Source organism: Oryzias melastigma, linkage group LG3, assembly GCF_002922805.2.
Source record: "Oryzias melastigma strain HK-1 linkage group LG3, ASM292280v2, whole genome shotgun sequence".
NCBI lineage: Eukaryota > Metazoa > Chordata > Actinopteri > Beloniformes > Adrianichthyidae > Oryzias > Oryzias melastigma.
In genome coordinates this window covers 2481801-2496584 of record NC_050514.1, presented here as the reverse complement: position 1 = coordinate 2496584, position 14784 = coordinate 2481801, and the positions used below count along the sequence as shown (strand labels likewise).

General features: G+C 39.5%; 1 protein-coding gene across 1 annotated transcript in view; it reads left to right on the top strand.

Annotated features, from left to right (window-relative positions):
• The window catches only part of prmt3 (protein arginine methyltransferase 3), a 76750-nt gene that overhangs the window by 24005 nt on the left and 37961 nt on the right, over positions 1-14784 (top strand). The window contains exon 11 of the mRNA XM_024296299.2: positions 8209-8287. Within this exon, the coding sequence (XP_024152067.1) occupies positions 8209-8287 (79 nt within the window). The remainder of the gene's footprint in view (positions 1-8208; positions 8288-14784) is intronic.

The window sequence follows — 14784 nt, the reverse complement described above, 5'->3', positions numbered from 1 at the left end:
TCTATTTTGGATGAGTAGTAGTAGAGAAATGTTCCTGTTGATCTAATAAAAGTGTTCAACACTTGATAAATCCTTTACTCTTTATCTTGTAATCAACAGTCTTTCCATAAGAAGACCATCATGTTTAGAGTAGATATCATTTGTTCTCAAACTGAATCTTGAAGTGCACTAGAGTATAGCGCTGAAACAATGGCAGCCCTTCATCTCTGAGCCTCATTATCTGCCCAAAGAGCCTCTCCTGCCTCGGAAAAGCCTGGCAGTCATCAGTCATCCTGTCCTTCAACCTGACAGTCTGCCAATCACATACAAACTAATCCAAACACATGCACGCACACAAAGTCTTGTGCAAAACAACTCCATGCTTGTGGCGACCAGTACAGTGGCAGTGCCAAAAGTGTGTCCTTGCTTTAATGAGAATTTATTGGTTATTTACTTCTCCAAGACCTTCAGATATTCTGGCAAAGAGTTGCATAGTGAAACTTTTGCTGCGTCTGTTTCAGACTTCCTGGCTTTGATTATATATTTAAATTTCTTCAGAAGATGCAGTTTAAATAGGGAAATTCCCACCAGCCCTGTGGCCGAGTGATAATGTCTGGCACCCAATGCTTCATTGCTTATAGCATCAAGGCTTGGATTGGGGAGTTAAACTATCAAACGCTTCCCGAGCATGGCTGTGACTGCATTTCTCTGGTGCCTCACAAGATAAATAGCATGGAGTAGAAACGTGGTTCATTACGGTGGGCTCGGCTTTAAACATTGCAGCTCAATGGAAATAGAATGCTTATAACTACGAGACAACAAACCTTAGGGGATGTTGATATTGGATCTATAATAATCAATAATAATCTACTATATGTTTTGAGTATATTTATATTAATCTAATACACTTTGCATACTGTAAAATGTATTAGTGTAATAATGACATTGTTTATATCATACAGTGTTACGTTGATTCTCTAAAGGAGAAGTTCTAACTAAAATGTTCAGATCATTAACATTGTAAACATTGTTCTGCTTCTCCTGGAGGGCATTTCAGTTTGGCCACTAGGTGGAGCTTGTGATATAGCATTAGCCTTTTTTTTTTTTAAGGAGAAGAACACAATATGAGCAAGAAACCACAGATGGCTACTTTAAAATTATTTCCTTAAAAGATTTTAGAAATTCATGCCTGTGAGTTTATAAAGATGCTCATTTAGTCAGTAATGTATGTTTAGGTCGACCGAGCGTTAGCATTAGCCGTCCTATTGGAAATTCTATTGAACATTAGCATCAAGCTAGCGAACCTTCACTTTATGTGGTAAATCGATCTCTATTTTTATGGATTGAGTATTGATCTATTGAGCTTAAGTCGATTCAAATTGATTGATCGCTTATATCAACCCACCCCTACTTGCCAATATTATAATCAATAAACTGTTTTACCATTCTGAAAAATAAAATTCACAATGATTGATTAATTATTTTGTACGTTTAATTGAAATGTTTTTATTAGAAAATCTCTGACCACCTTCTCCAAAACCTCTTGTTTCTATGAGGGCAGCTCCTCATCAAGTTCCTAATAACCTTGCAGCTTAACAGCCAATACTTTCCCAGTCTATCTTTCTCCTTCATCTCTCATTTGTATCTCTTGAAATGTCAATTGTGCTGATACTTGAACTTGCATGTCATACACTTCCTAGGAATGACCACACTAGTCTATTGTATCTGTTAAAGGGATGTCTTGTATGTTGGTGTTCACACAGAACACTCTGACCACACAAACTAGGAGGAGAGTCTTTGATATGGTGCTTCCTTTCATGAAGCCTCTTTTCTCGTAGTCGTTCATACTTGCACACACGCAGACATAAAGATGCGTGATTGCCTTTTAGCGAAACACTTTGTGCTTTCACATACATTTTAGCAAACTTAATTTAACCAAATCATTCTGAAATCACTTTGGATGGAGCTTGAAAGCCATTTTTTAATGGGGATATGGCCTTTTTATTCAAAGATATTGTTCCAAGAGCTGTCAGGCTCAGTCCTTCTGCCCATTTACAGTGATGTCAGTGATATAGTCCATTCATATGGAGCTACGATGTTTTGACATTTAAAAATGTGCATGTTTAATATACATTTTTAATCATACCCATATTTTTTTATATTATTGCATTTGTACATTCATATTCCTACATTGACTCATAACATTTCCTTTGTCCATAAATGAAGTTAAATAGTTTTTTTTTTTTCACCCCGATCATGTTTTGACCTATTGTAAACACAGTGGTGTTTTAATTACAATTATACAGTTTTTAGCCAAAATCTTAAAGCCTGCGTCGTCTTCTAGGACATAGTTTCTGCAGAGCGGCAGAAATTCATTACAATTTCCCCTCTGAGTTGTAGGCGGGACCATTGGTGCAGAGCAACCCCACCCCCACTTCCCCTCCAGCTACTGAGAGCTCTACGTTTACACATTCTCCTGCTAGCTTAAAGCCTAAAGCTAACATTAGCGGTGCGACAAAAATGGCGGGCAACATTAAAGCTATCCAGCTGGACAGTTCTGATTTAGATTCCTGCTCAGGAATTTCAGCTCAAACGAGGCAAACAAAGACATACATGGATCTAGTCTTCCACAAGTGGATTCATTTTTTATCGTTTTCAACTGATGCACCAAAAATTCGCAACAATTTGAATACAGAAGTACTAATAGTTCAACTTTGTTATTAAAACATGTCCTCCATCATCAGAAAAGTGCAACATATACATGTTAAAGCACCAAAAACGCAATTTTCATAAGTACCCATAGACTAATGAGCTCAGAGGAATGAGCCTTTCTGACTAATTTTGACCTTTTCTTTGTACTAATATGCTTGGTATATATCCAATATTTTCCCATTTGGTTGTCTAGGCTACAACTTTCAAACTTGTGACTTAGTACTTTGGTTTTATTTTTATGTTTTACAGAATAAACTAGACTGTTTATCTAACATGGCTGGGCTAATTTTGTTTTTGTTTTCATCCAAACCTTTTTAAGAAAAACACTGATTGTCTCTTTAACTTCGTTGTACTGTTACCTAAAAAAGCTTGGAAAAACGTCAGATTTTCTCGCTCATACTTCTAGTAAACCACACTAAACAGAACAGTTAAACAGATTTTTATATTTCAACCAGAATGATTTTAGCTGTTAGCGTAGAACTGTTCAAGTTCACAATTTGAACGAAGTGTTCTGTTTTTAAAAATAATAGTAAGCAGTTCTGTCGTTTTCATCTTAACTAAATCCTAGAGATATGTCCAACACAGTGACTTTAATTTGTTTTTGCTCATTTCAAACAAGTTTTGTTAAACAAAAAAATAGCTCATAATAAATAGGTCATTTTGTACTTATTTGTGTGTCTGTATTTGGCTATATGGTGATCTGGGATTTCACTTGTTTTATGTTTTAACATGTCGGGTGAATTTCTCTTCTGTGAAATCAATAAAGTTGTTGTAAAGGTGAATTTCAGACTTAATATTAATGAGAACATTTTTACTTAAAAAAGGGGAAATAAATCTTCACACATAGGTTTCAGATTTAAAAGTCTTAGATTGGGGTTGGTGCTGTCAGATTTCCTGCTTTGGCTGTCACATTCAGAGACACTGCGGTTTATTTTAAGACGTACACGCTCACACACTGCTGGAAGTGATGACTTGCAGAGGAATTTACCTCAGTCAAATACGTTTGGTCATTTTTTTTTTTTGTTTCTCTGCTTACATCCGCACAAAGTAATGGAGCTGTGTGTGTGAGTTTTGGAGCCTCTCAGGGGAATGTCTTTTATATGCTAATTTTGCTAATGTGAATAAGCTGCCCCAGCCTTTTCTCATTAGGTTTTCATTAGTCTCTTTCATGGAAACCCACAGTGATGTTGCTGCCCAACATCCCGCCAGCCCAGCTGTCTGACGGTTCACACTGTCACCTCTGCTCTGCTGTGTTATTTAGTGCCTTTGACAGACGATTGATTTGCTTCTCTTTTAGTTGCATAATGAATACATGTCTAAGAGTCCCTCTCTGATTATCTTTTGATCTATTTTAAAGAGTTCCCAGTGGACTTGTAATTGTGATTATGCTGTTTTTTTGCCAAAAGGACATATTTTCTGCAGAGCGGCAGCAGTTCTTTAGAAATTTGCCTCTGAACTGTGTAAATAGCTCCTTTTCAAATGGTGACTTTTTATCTTCTCCATTGATTTAAATGTAGAATAACTCAAACTGAATTTTTAAGCTTAATTTCCCTCAAATATGTCCCCCATTACCAAAAAAAGGCCACAACAACAGGTAAAAAAAGCAAAATCGCAGCCCAGCTTTTGTCGTCGTGCTTCGGGTTTTGCAGCCGTGCTTAGGTTTTTGCCGTCGTGCTTCGGCTTTTGTCGTCGTGCTTCAGCTTTTGTCGTCGTGCTTCGGCTTTTGGCGTCGTGCTTCGGCTTTTGTCGTCTTGCTTCGGCTTTTGTCGTCGTGCTTCGGCTTTTGTTGTCGTGCTTTGGCTTTTGTCGTCGTGCTTCAGCTTTTGTCATCTTGCCCTGGCTTTTGTCGTCTTGCTTTGGCTTTTGTCGTCTTGCTTCGGCTTTTGTCGTCTTGCTTTGGCTTTTGTCGTGTTGTTTGATTTATGTGAGCCACGTCAGCCACCATATTTAAACTTTAACACCAGAGATGTGTCTCTCAAAACCTCCTATGCCGACATACCGCAGCTCCTTTTGTGTTCAATGTGACTCAGCTGATCTGCAGAGAAACGCGGCTTTACACTGATATGAAATGCTTTAAAGCACTGTTCTCTGATATGCAACGCTTTTTTAATATAAAGTGTTGCATATCGGTGCAACACTGGTTTTCTTTGCGACAGAATTAACTGGTTCATGCTAATCGCTTTAACGCTTAAAAAGTTACGGTAGTCGAAGAAATGTAAACATAAGAGCTAAAGCTCCGGTGTTTTACAGGTCTAAACCTTTTTGCTAGGATTCTTTATACAAGGTATAAAGATCTCATCTTGCACACTAAACTGTTTATTCACATTAAAAAGTTTTCATTATAGCTGCTACAATTCAAACTCAGTGGGCACCGTTTTGTCTGTAGCCAGAAAAAAACCCCAAGAACATGTTAAAAATGCCAAAAACAAAAAAAAATCAGATTGGGTATTTACCTGTTCAATACAAGCCGTGTAGTGAGGGTGTAGGAAGCTTTGATTTTCTGATGTTCAATTATCCCCACAACAGATTTTGTTAACTTGAAAAGAAAAAAAAATTACATTAAATTTATTTTTTGTTCATTGGGGTTGTCTGGAAAAACAAAAAGCTTCATTTCAATCCATATTTCCGCTAATTCGTGATGAAGTTGCATGAATGTAAAAGAGGCCTGACACGTCAAAGACAGGACATGAGGGCTGTGAAAGGCAGGGGGCGGGCCGGCAGTAATCCTGGAGCATTGTTGATGATAAAAATAAGGGGTGACTCTGCTTTCAGGCGTCCGTGTCTCATATCCTCTTTCCTTCAAGTGAATCAGTGTCCCGTGAAATTGGGCTCTAAATTACGAGACTGCCGCACTCTGTGTGAAGGTTTTAAAAAACGATCCGTTCAGGTGCTAAGGACACGGGCTGGACCGCAGCAGCAGCAGCAGCAGCAGCAGCAGTCGTCCACCGGCCTGACTGCTGTTAGCCTTTGTTAGCCTTTTATCACCTTGCAGAGGATAAGATAGTTAAATGAGCTTCATTGCAGTCATTTTTATCAGCTCATGACAGAGATGGGGATGATTTAGAATTAGATAGAAGACGGAGCTGTTTTCCTTGTTTGCCTTACTTTTTCCCCCTCCCTCCAGTTGTCTACATTTGAATAATAAGGCTCTTATCTCACTAAATGACTGTGCTGCTGCCCACGACTTTCCCTCACCATCTCTTCCTCCATTCCTCTTTGTCTTTAATCACACGCTCATGCGGCCTCCCCTCGTTCAGTTTTTATCTGCTGCCCCGTCCCTCACCTCTCCTTGTCCTTCCTTCACTTCACACACCAAGAAGGAGAGATATTGGATTCTTCTTACATATACCCGTGTTTTATCTTTCCTATCATTCTGGGGAGTTCTCACTGCAAATTTAATCAACTGTCCTATTGTAGAGCTGTAAACATCTCTCTCATGGATAATGGGTTCCACTAAAAGAGTGCAAACTCCTTTCAGTGGCTCAAAGTTTGCAGTAATTGATGAGAGTTGCAAAGCTCTAAATTCTCTAAGAAGACCTGGATGCAGATCAAAGATGACTCAGAGAAATAATTGGTAAGGACCAGAAGACCAGAACAGAAAATTCATGATTCCCCAAATAGAATTTTTTTTTCTTTTTACAACAGTTGCAATTAACCCTAACAGTTACGTTTTTTTCCCCCATTTTAAGCTTTTTAAACATTTTAAAAACAAAATTTTCAACATACTGTACCTTTTCCAACCGTTAACACGATCAACGTAATTCCAGCAGATTCTGAAGGAGAAAAGCAGCTCATGCAGCTCATCTGCTGGAATTATCTGCCCTGATTTAACGGGAACAGCCAGCACACCAAAAAACGACAAGTTGGGGACACCCAAAATGTCAAAAAGTGACGCTTAGGGGACCTTTACAAAAATGTCCATTTATGACGAGAATGAGAATGCATTGGAGCTTCTGGTTCCAGCTAATGACTCCTGGGCCCCATCTTGTCGACTTGCTGATTCACATCGAGCATGTAAGGAGTTTCTATATGTCAAAGGACATTGTGGGTTTTGACAGCTCCAGTGTTTATGTTCTTTGATGTACTGTAATTTTTTGATAACATGATCAGCAGAGCAGCAGAGGGGGCCTGAACCAGACGTCCATGTACGATGAGTTGGGAGTGAGAATGCCTACGAAGTTAACATCCTCCCCCCGCTACCATTTTGATCAAAAAATACTTTAATTTTTGTCAAAAAAGACTGGCGACCCACACAATACGCTGAATCCTAACAGCTTTGAGTTTTTTCTCAATTCAAGCTTTAGGTACGGTGGTTGACACGGCTCACGTAAATGCAGAAGACACAACACAACCACAAAAGCAGAAGCATGACGACAAAAGTTGAACTATGATGACAAAAGCAAAAGCATGATGACAAAAGCCGAAACGTGACAACAAAAGCTGAAGCACGATGACCAAATCTGAAACATGACAACAAAAGCTGAAGTATGACAACAAAAGCCACAAGACAAAACAAAAGCCACAACAGAAATGAAATTATTCACAACGGAAATGTATAACTGCCTTTTTTTTTAAGTTTATTCAGTTTCAATCTATTGGCTCTGTGTGAAACTTTCAGCATTAACCGGAGAGGGCATAAGTAAGAGATAATGCCCAACGAAGTGTGCATTTTGAGAAATTAACGCACATCACAGAGGCCTAAATTCTCCTCCACTTCGCGTCTCAGCAGCCACGGAACTCCACCTGCAATTCAAATCAAGACAATAATAAAAAGAACGCAATATTCAGTTAAAAGAATAGCAACCCCACCCCCCCAGCTTTTTTTTTATTCATTCCCTCATGATGATTTTAATTATAGCTGCTACAATTCAAACTTGTGGAATTGCATCGTTTTGTCTCCAGCCAACCCCCCCCCCCCCTAAATTGTATTAATTTCTTACATGCTCAACTAGAAAAAAGCAGAAAACTGGCTTAAAAATAAAACAGCAGCAGTGTGACTTGTGCGTCTGATCCTGATGCTCAGGTACTGCGTCCGTCCTCTCTACTTTCAGTCACGTCATTTTGCTCCACCTCGTTTTCCCAGATGGAGATGTGCCTTCCCATATGTTTGAACCATACCCATTTGTGTTCACAGGGAAAGTCTCGGAGGGGTGCCGTTCAGGCTCATGTGATCCCTGGCTCTGTTCCTGGAGGGGTTTCAAAGATTAATAAACATTTATCAGCACGATCTGCCAGTCAACCCGATGCTAGCACAAAGATGTGGACAAAACTCAATTTGGGCATTAATGGAATAATACCATGGTTAATAAGCTGCCTGCTAGAGCAGAACGGAACCCAACCCAGGGTCAAACCTTTGGATGCTGGGTGCCAGACCGCATGGGAACAGCTAGAGTTCATTGATGCTGCAGCTTATCATAAAGCAGTTCCTCTCCAACTTAGGACTTTAAAGAATGAAATGATTCTGCTCTAACTCTGAACAAAAGATCTTAAAATTGTTGTGCATGGTTTCCTCCCCAGGGTTACTTCCTCCTGTTTGAATCCATGCTGGACTCTGTTGTGTATGCCAGGGACCTCTACCTGTCCGATGGTGGTTCAGGTAGGTGGAAATTGTTTGTAATAAAACTCATACTTGTGTGAGGATATGTGTCTTCGTGTTGCATAAAATGACATTACACTAGCATGTTCTTTAATATATTTGATACAACAAAACTTCATCAAATGGCACCTCTAAATGTTCTATGAGGAATGGGATTTTCCAACTAACATCTCCCAAATGAAAGTGTTAATGAGGATTTCTGTGGTGCTAAAAGGTCAACCTTAAGCTGTCTTTGGCTAATGGGTTCAGGTGTCTTGGCGTTTTGTCTCAGTTCTTACTAAGCTTTATCACAGACATGTTTAAGTGGTAAAGATGAATATTTTAATGTTACTATTGAGTCATAATCAGGAGATCTTGTAGTAAACAAAGGTTGACTTGGCAGACATGGAAGCCCTGGTGTCATCCGGTCTCTGCCTCAGATTTAATGACCAGATGTGATCAAGCTGGAGATGGGCCTCATCACACTGCCTTCACTGGCTCATTGAAGCACGAGTTAGAGGTCACAGTCAACACACACAAGGGCCAACTCCAACGACAGCTTCAATAGAGATAGATGTGTACATGAGGGAGCTTTGACAGGCCTCATTGTGACCTCAATGGGGCAAAAAGATAGAGGTCAGACGTTATCCATGACCCAAAGTGATCTTTTAACGATGATGGTCTCAGTGTTTTCGTTTATCTATTGCTTATTGGAGCTGCAGAGAGAGTAATTAACACATCAACATATTGAAGTGTTATCAGACTTATCATGTTTCACCTACAGTTGCAAGAGAAAGTTTCTTCGCAGGACTCAGCTTTCATTTATTTGACAAACTGTCTTCTTTTTCTTACTGGTGTCCATGTTTTTATGTTATGATCCCCTTTTGTATTTATCTCCTAGACTCAGGTCAGGTTTGCCCATTGGGGACCTAACAGGATTCATCTGATTAATGTTTAAGCATAATAGAAAATTGTGCTTAATATGTGCATATAAATTAAAAGACAAAGTTGTTGCAGAATAAAAGCATAACCAAGTGTCCCCTTTATTTCCTCTCCACTCTCCTAGTGTCAGTTCACACAACACCCTAGAGATGGATTCTTACCAAGTTTTTGTGCTCTTTTTTTGAGCATTTCTGCAGTGCTTGGAAACTGTAACTAGTCGGTAGACTCATATTCTGTAAGCAAAGTGTAAGAACTGAAATATAGTGCAGTTTTACACCCACCAGAACCACTTCAAGAACCAACTTCATGAGCACTTTTAAAACAACAGGGCATATATGAAATCAGAACAAACGTCACTCCTTAAGCATCTAGCTATCCAGGACTATGATATAGTAGCTACTACAAACTAAGATCAAAATCTACGTTTTTTTAAATTGCTGTGACTCATTCATATAGCGAATTGTTCATGTGTAGATTAAGGTGAAAAGATAAATAAGTTGTGTACTTTAGATAGGACCACTACACATATTATTGAAATAAAACTTGCACAAATAAATTAAAGTAGTGGCAAGTCTTTGGAAAAACTATTTAACTCTACGAGCCAGGTGAGAACAGTGTAAGAATGACATGAATGATAGAAGACTATAATGGAATGGGTCAGATCAATGACAGCCATTTTAGGGCCTCTCTTGATGGCTACAGTCTGACTGTAACCTTTACTCTGCAATTGTACTTAATTTGGTGCAGGATTCTATAACTTAAACATATTTAATAGTATAAAAACAATAGACTTATCTCTCAAAGTAGAGTTTTTTTTTATTATTCTGGTAACTCATTCAACTGATTAATTATGTCCAGTAGGTGAAATAAGCAATGCTGGTTGGGCATAGTCAGTCTATACTGACAAACTGTCCATAAAACTCAAGAAAAAAACAAATGAAGTAAGCCCAAGAGATTTTTTTAAGGTGCTGCAGAGAAGGAAAAGAGGAAGTGCATAAGGGCGTTCTAAGATTCATAGCTTTGACATCTGCGTCCTTCTCAATTCGACGCTCACAGCCCGTTTGTCATGCTGCCCCTCACTCCCAACAACCCTCCACCCTTTACTCATGCTCCTTCGCCCCCAATCCCCCCCATAGGACAAAACACATCCTTTTCCCTAGTCACTGTGCTGTGCCAACCGTGAGGGGACATATTTAAGGATGAAAGGGAAGTTAATGTAGTGAAGAGAATGAGGGAGCTGTTATAACTTTGCTAGAATGTAGCTTAAAAACACATACTCCAAAACTGCTAAAAGAAGTATTAACTCAGGTCTGACACAAGCAAATACACTAAAAATGTCTAAATAAACGTTGACATGAACACTTCTTTAGAATTGGACTTTTGGTTTTTACTGTGGCTGTAAGTTTAATGTCAGTCGGTATTTACTGCAAAGCTCACAGGTACCGAAATTTACTCAAATCAATAGTAAAAGAATAGTTAAATGTAACTTCTTAATAGCATATGAAAGAGCAGGTGTCCTAACAAAAGCTTTCTAATTTTGTCATACAAAAAGGAAAAAAAATCTTAAAAATGGCCCATACTAATCCTGTTCCTTAATATAATGGCATGTTGGAAACCAGGGTTTGTTAGGGGCACAATGAGCTCAATCCAGTGTGGGTACTGAGGCAACACCCTTCACACTACTATCTAAGTATGTAGCCACAGGGGGGCCCAAAGAGTCCCTGTCCCAGTCCTCAGCAGGGTTGTGTCAGAAAGGTAATCTGGTGTAAGACAGTCTGTCAAACCACCTGTGCGAACCAGTGAAAGCTGATTCGCTGTGGCAACCTCTGACAGGATATGCAGAGGTGAACAACAAACAACTTTGAATTTTACAAAAAAAAAAGACATATATTTGTATATATATATGTATTTCCAGTCCATATTCTGTACAAGTTCCTGTATATTATTCCAGTCACTTGGTTATGGCGTTCCATGTATGCTTTCCCAGCCAGCATCTTCCACCCCGCAGTTTTGTGCTGGATTGTTTCCTCTTTGCACAGCCTACACCTTGGGTCTTGTCTGGTGTGGTAGATCTGAGCCTCTATCGCTCTGGTGCTCAGGGCTTGTTCCTGTGTGTCCAGGATCAGCGCTTCTGTGCTGTCCTGCAGGCCAGCTCTCTCTAGCCATTGGTAGGACTTCTTGATATCAGCCACTTCAGTTATTGTCCGGTGGTACACCCCATGCAGAGGCTTGTCCTCCCATGAGGCTCTGTCCTCCAGCATCACATCCTCTGGTTTCCATTGCCTGAGACATCACTGAGCACGCCGTCAGTTGGGGCCTTGAGCTTGATATATTTATGCATCTTGGATGTTTCATCCTGGATAGTGGCTTCCACGGTCACTAGTCCTCGGCCTCCTTCCTTGTAGCTAGCATACAGTCTCAGGGTGCTGGATTTGGGATGGAACCCTCCATGCATGGTGAGGAGCTTTTGAGTCTTAACATCCGTGGTCTGTATCTCTTCCTTTGGCCATCTTATTATTCCTGCAGGGTATCTGATGACTGGCAGTGCTTAACTGTTTACCACCCGGGTCTTGTTCTTGCCATTAAGCTGGTTTCTCAGGACTTGTCTTACTCGAGTGTGGTTAATGCATCTTGAAGTATTGTACATTTTGGTGAATTTGCACACAAACTATAGCTGCCCTTTGTCTCTTTATTTGGAGGTTTGGCAGCTGTCGCATCAGGTGTAGGACAGGCATTTTCTCTCGGTCTGCTGCTTATAAAAGCAGTCGTCTCTGGGGTTTAGGTAGCCAACTAGAACTTAAGCACAAATCATCTGCTCACCTGGAATTAAAAATAAATATCCAACTGGTATAATTTCATAATTAACATTTTTACTAGGTCTGTCAAATTATTGTGATAATCACAATTAATTATTTACAGATATTTTAGTGGTTTTTTTTATCCCGTTAATCTCTTGTTTTCATAAAGTCCGTTCATGTCTGATAATGCACATCTGGAAGAGCATTATCATGCTCATACCATGATCATTTAGGAAAAAAGAACTATTAAATCAATTATTATAACTACAGTCCTGTTATAGTCGCTTTTTTGTTATTTTGACCTTTTACTGTGCCACAATGCCACAAAGTTAAATGAAAGTACCACAAAATTAGGCTTTTTACAGCTATATTTAGGTTAAAATATTTGCTAATAAAATTGATTAATTAAAGCTCATGATAATTAAATGCACAAGAAAAATTAACATGACAAAAAAACATTTTAATTCTGCACCTTAAGAAACACTATGAAATTAAACATTCCGCTTATTTGAAAGAATCATTTTTTTCTTACAAGTCAAAATTAGATTACTGGAATATTTTTGGGCATGTTCTTGATTTTTTAACCTAATATTTTTTGGATAGTCCCACCTTAAATGTGAAAGGAAATGTTGTTTTCCCAAATAATTGCACTTTTAGGGGTCTAGTGAGATCCAAACCTCAGTGGGCTTACTTTTACTGGAACAGGAGAACCAGGACTGTATGAGAACGGTTTTATGTTATGTCTATGTCTTTGACCTGGTCTCGTTATGTCAATATACCCACTTACACGCTCTCTTGAATGTATTCAAACCTCTACGTTCAAACCTTAAGGCCACATCTTTGCTAATGTTACTTCACAGTGGGAATATCAATGGCTTCAAGCATCTAAACTCTAGCATAATCACCAAGCATATTAACCAGATCAGATTATTTATATAGAAGTGAAAAAGTAATGACAAGACATTAGGGCTTATGTTTAATGTTCATTTGAAAATATGGATAATTCATGCGGTGGGCAGAGGTATGAAAAATGAGGAGCAGCGCAGTGATCAGCCTTCAGAGCTTTCACCAATTTATCTTTAAACACAGTTTCTCAGTGACAAAATAAACTCCTCGATCATCTGTGTGTTTTTTTGTTTATGGCTGTCACTTTATTAATAAAACAGGAAAAGCTATTTGAATTGCATGCCTATGTGAATTAATATTCTATGACATAAAGCCTTTAAAAGTAGTCTTGCATTAATATGACCAGATTAAAGAGGCAGTTCAAAAGTGTCATGGTATACAAATGTATCCTATGACCCTCACCAATGATAGTGGGAGAGTCTATGAGGAAATCTGTTCTACATCAGGTCATAGATGTCACACGTGTAGCACAGCAATACTTTTTCAAGCCACCGCTGGCTTAACGTCGGACAGTAATTTCACGGATCGGTCTGTAGAACCGTATGTGACAACTGGACTACGTAAGGGTGACGTCACCCATAGAAAATAGCTCACTCCTGTCTCCATCCATTCATCCATCCATCCACATAAATGAGGAAACATATTTATTTTTTGCTACAATAAAACAACCGACAAATATTTTTAGACAATACACTTCAACCCACACAGGCGATCAAACGGACCAGTTCAGCGACCGCATAATGGTGGATGTTGCTCCAAGCCGCCTGTCAATCTCACGTTCTGATCTCCCCTCACTTGTGAACAAGACCCATTGACTGTAAAAGATACTGGACTTCTCCAGCCATGAGGTCTCCCATTGGAAATGCATTACCTCCACTCCTCGTGAAAGTAGGCCACAGCTTTCACCGTCACTTCCTGAAACGGCTGCAACCCATCTTCAGCGATTGGTCTGAGTCTCTGTGAGTCATAGCTGAGTCATGAATCTACAGGAAGTACTGTCACCAATCTGGAGTGAGTTTATTGTGAGTTCCCACCTCTTTCTACGCCTCTACAATGAGACCGCGGGATGTAAACAGCTTCTACTTCAATAACGGCGGAGAATCGTACAAGTCATTGTTCAAGCCTTCGAGGGAGAACCATCCCAACATTTGATTGTGTCAGCGGTCCTTTTGGATTTACTTACATTTATTCCTTTTTCTCGAGATAAAAGGAGCATTTGGGTGACGCTGCTGCAGAACGGCGTGCGGTCCCCCCTCGCGCCGCCTCAGCAGCAGCTTGTTACTTCACATGCACTGCCACGTTACAGTCTGATCAGATGCACGTGAGAAGAACGTTCAGCAGTATTTAAAATAAATAACCATCCTAACAAGTGAACAGCTGGATCTTTTTTCTGTTTGAAAATACGACAATATCCATTGAAGTTTGTCTCTCGCTCCTCACAGGAGACGTCTGCGTCTAATTCAGGCTGTAATTCAATCTGCCAATCAAACCCCCCAGACGGTCGACGTCAGACCCACAAACGCTTATTGAGCCATCTGATTGGTCAATTTATAACTCTAATAACTTGTGATAATGGAAAAAAATCTTTAAAAAAAATTAGGATTAGAAAAAAGAAGTTAAGCAGAAAGCAGCAGAGGAAGAATGATTATTCTGACATATAAAATGACTGAGAAATAACTGTCTGTTTCTCAATGGAAGTCAATGGGACTTTGGCCTTTTTGCAACCCAGTGGTACTTCCTATTTGGATTACGGAAGGAGGGGGGTTTGCTCAGTCCAGTTCTTGTATACAGTCAATGACAACACCCCAAGATATTTAAACTCCTCCCCCTGAGGCAGGAGCACCCCACCCTGAGAGGACAAGTTACCAACCA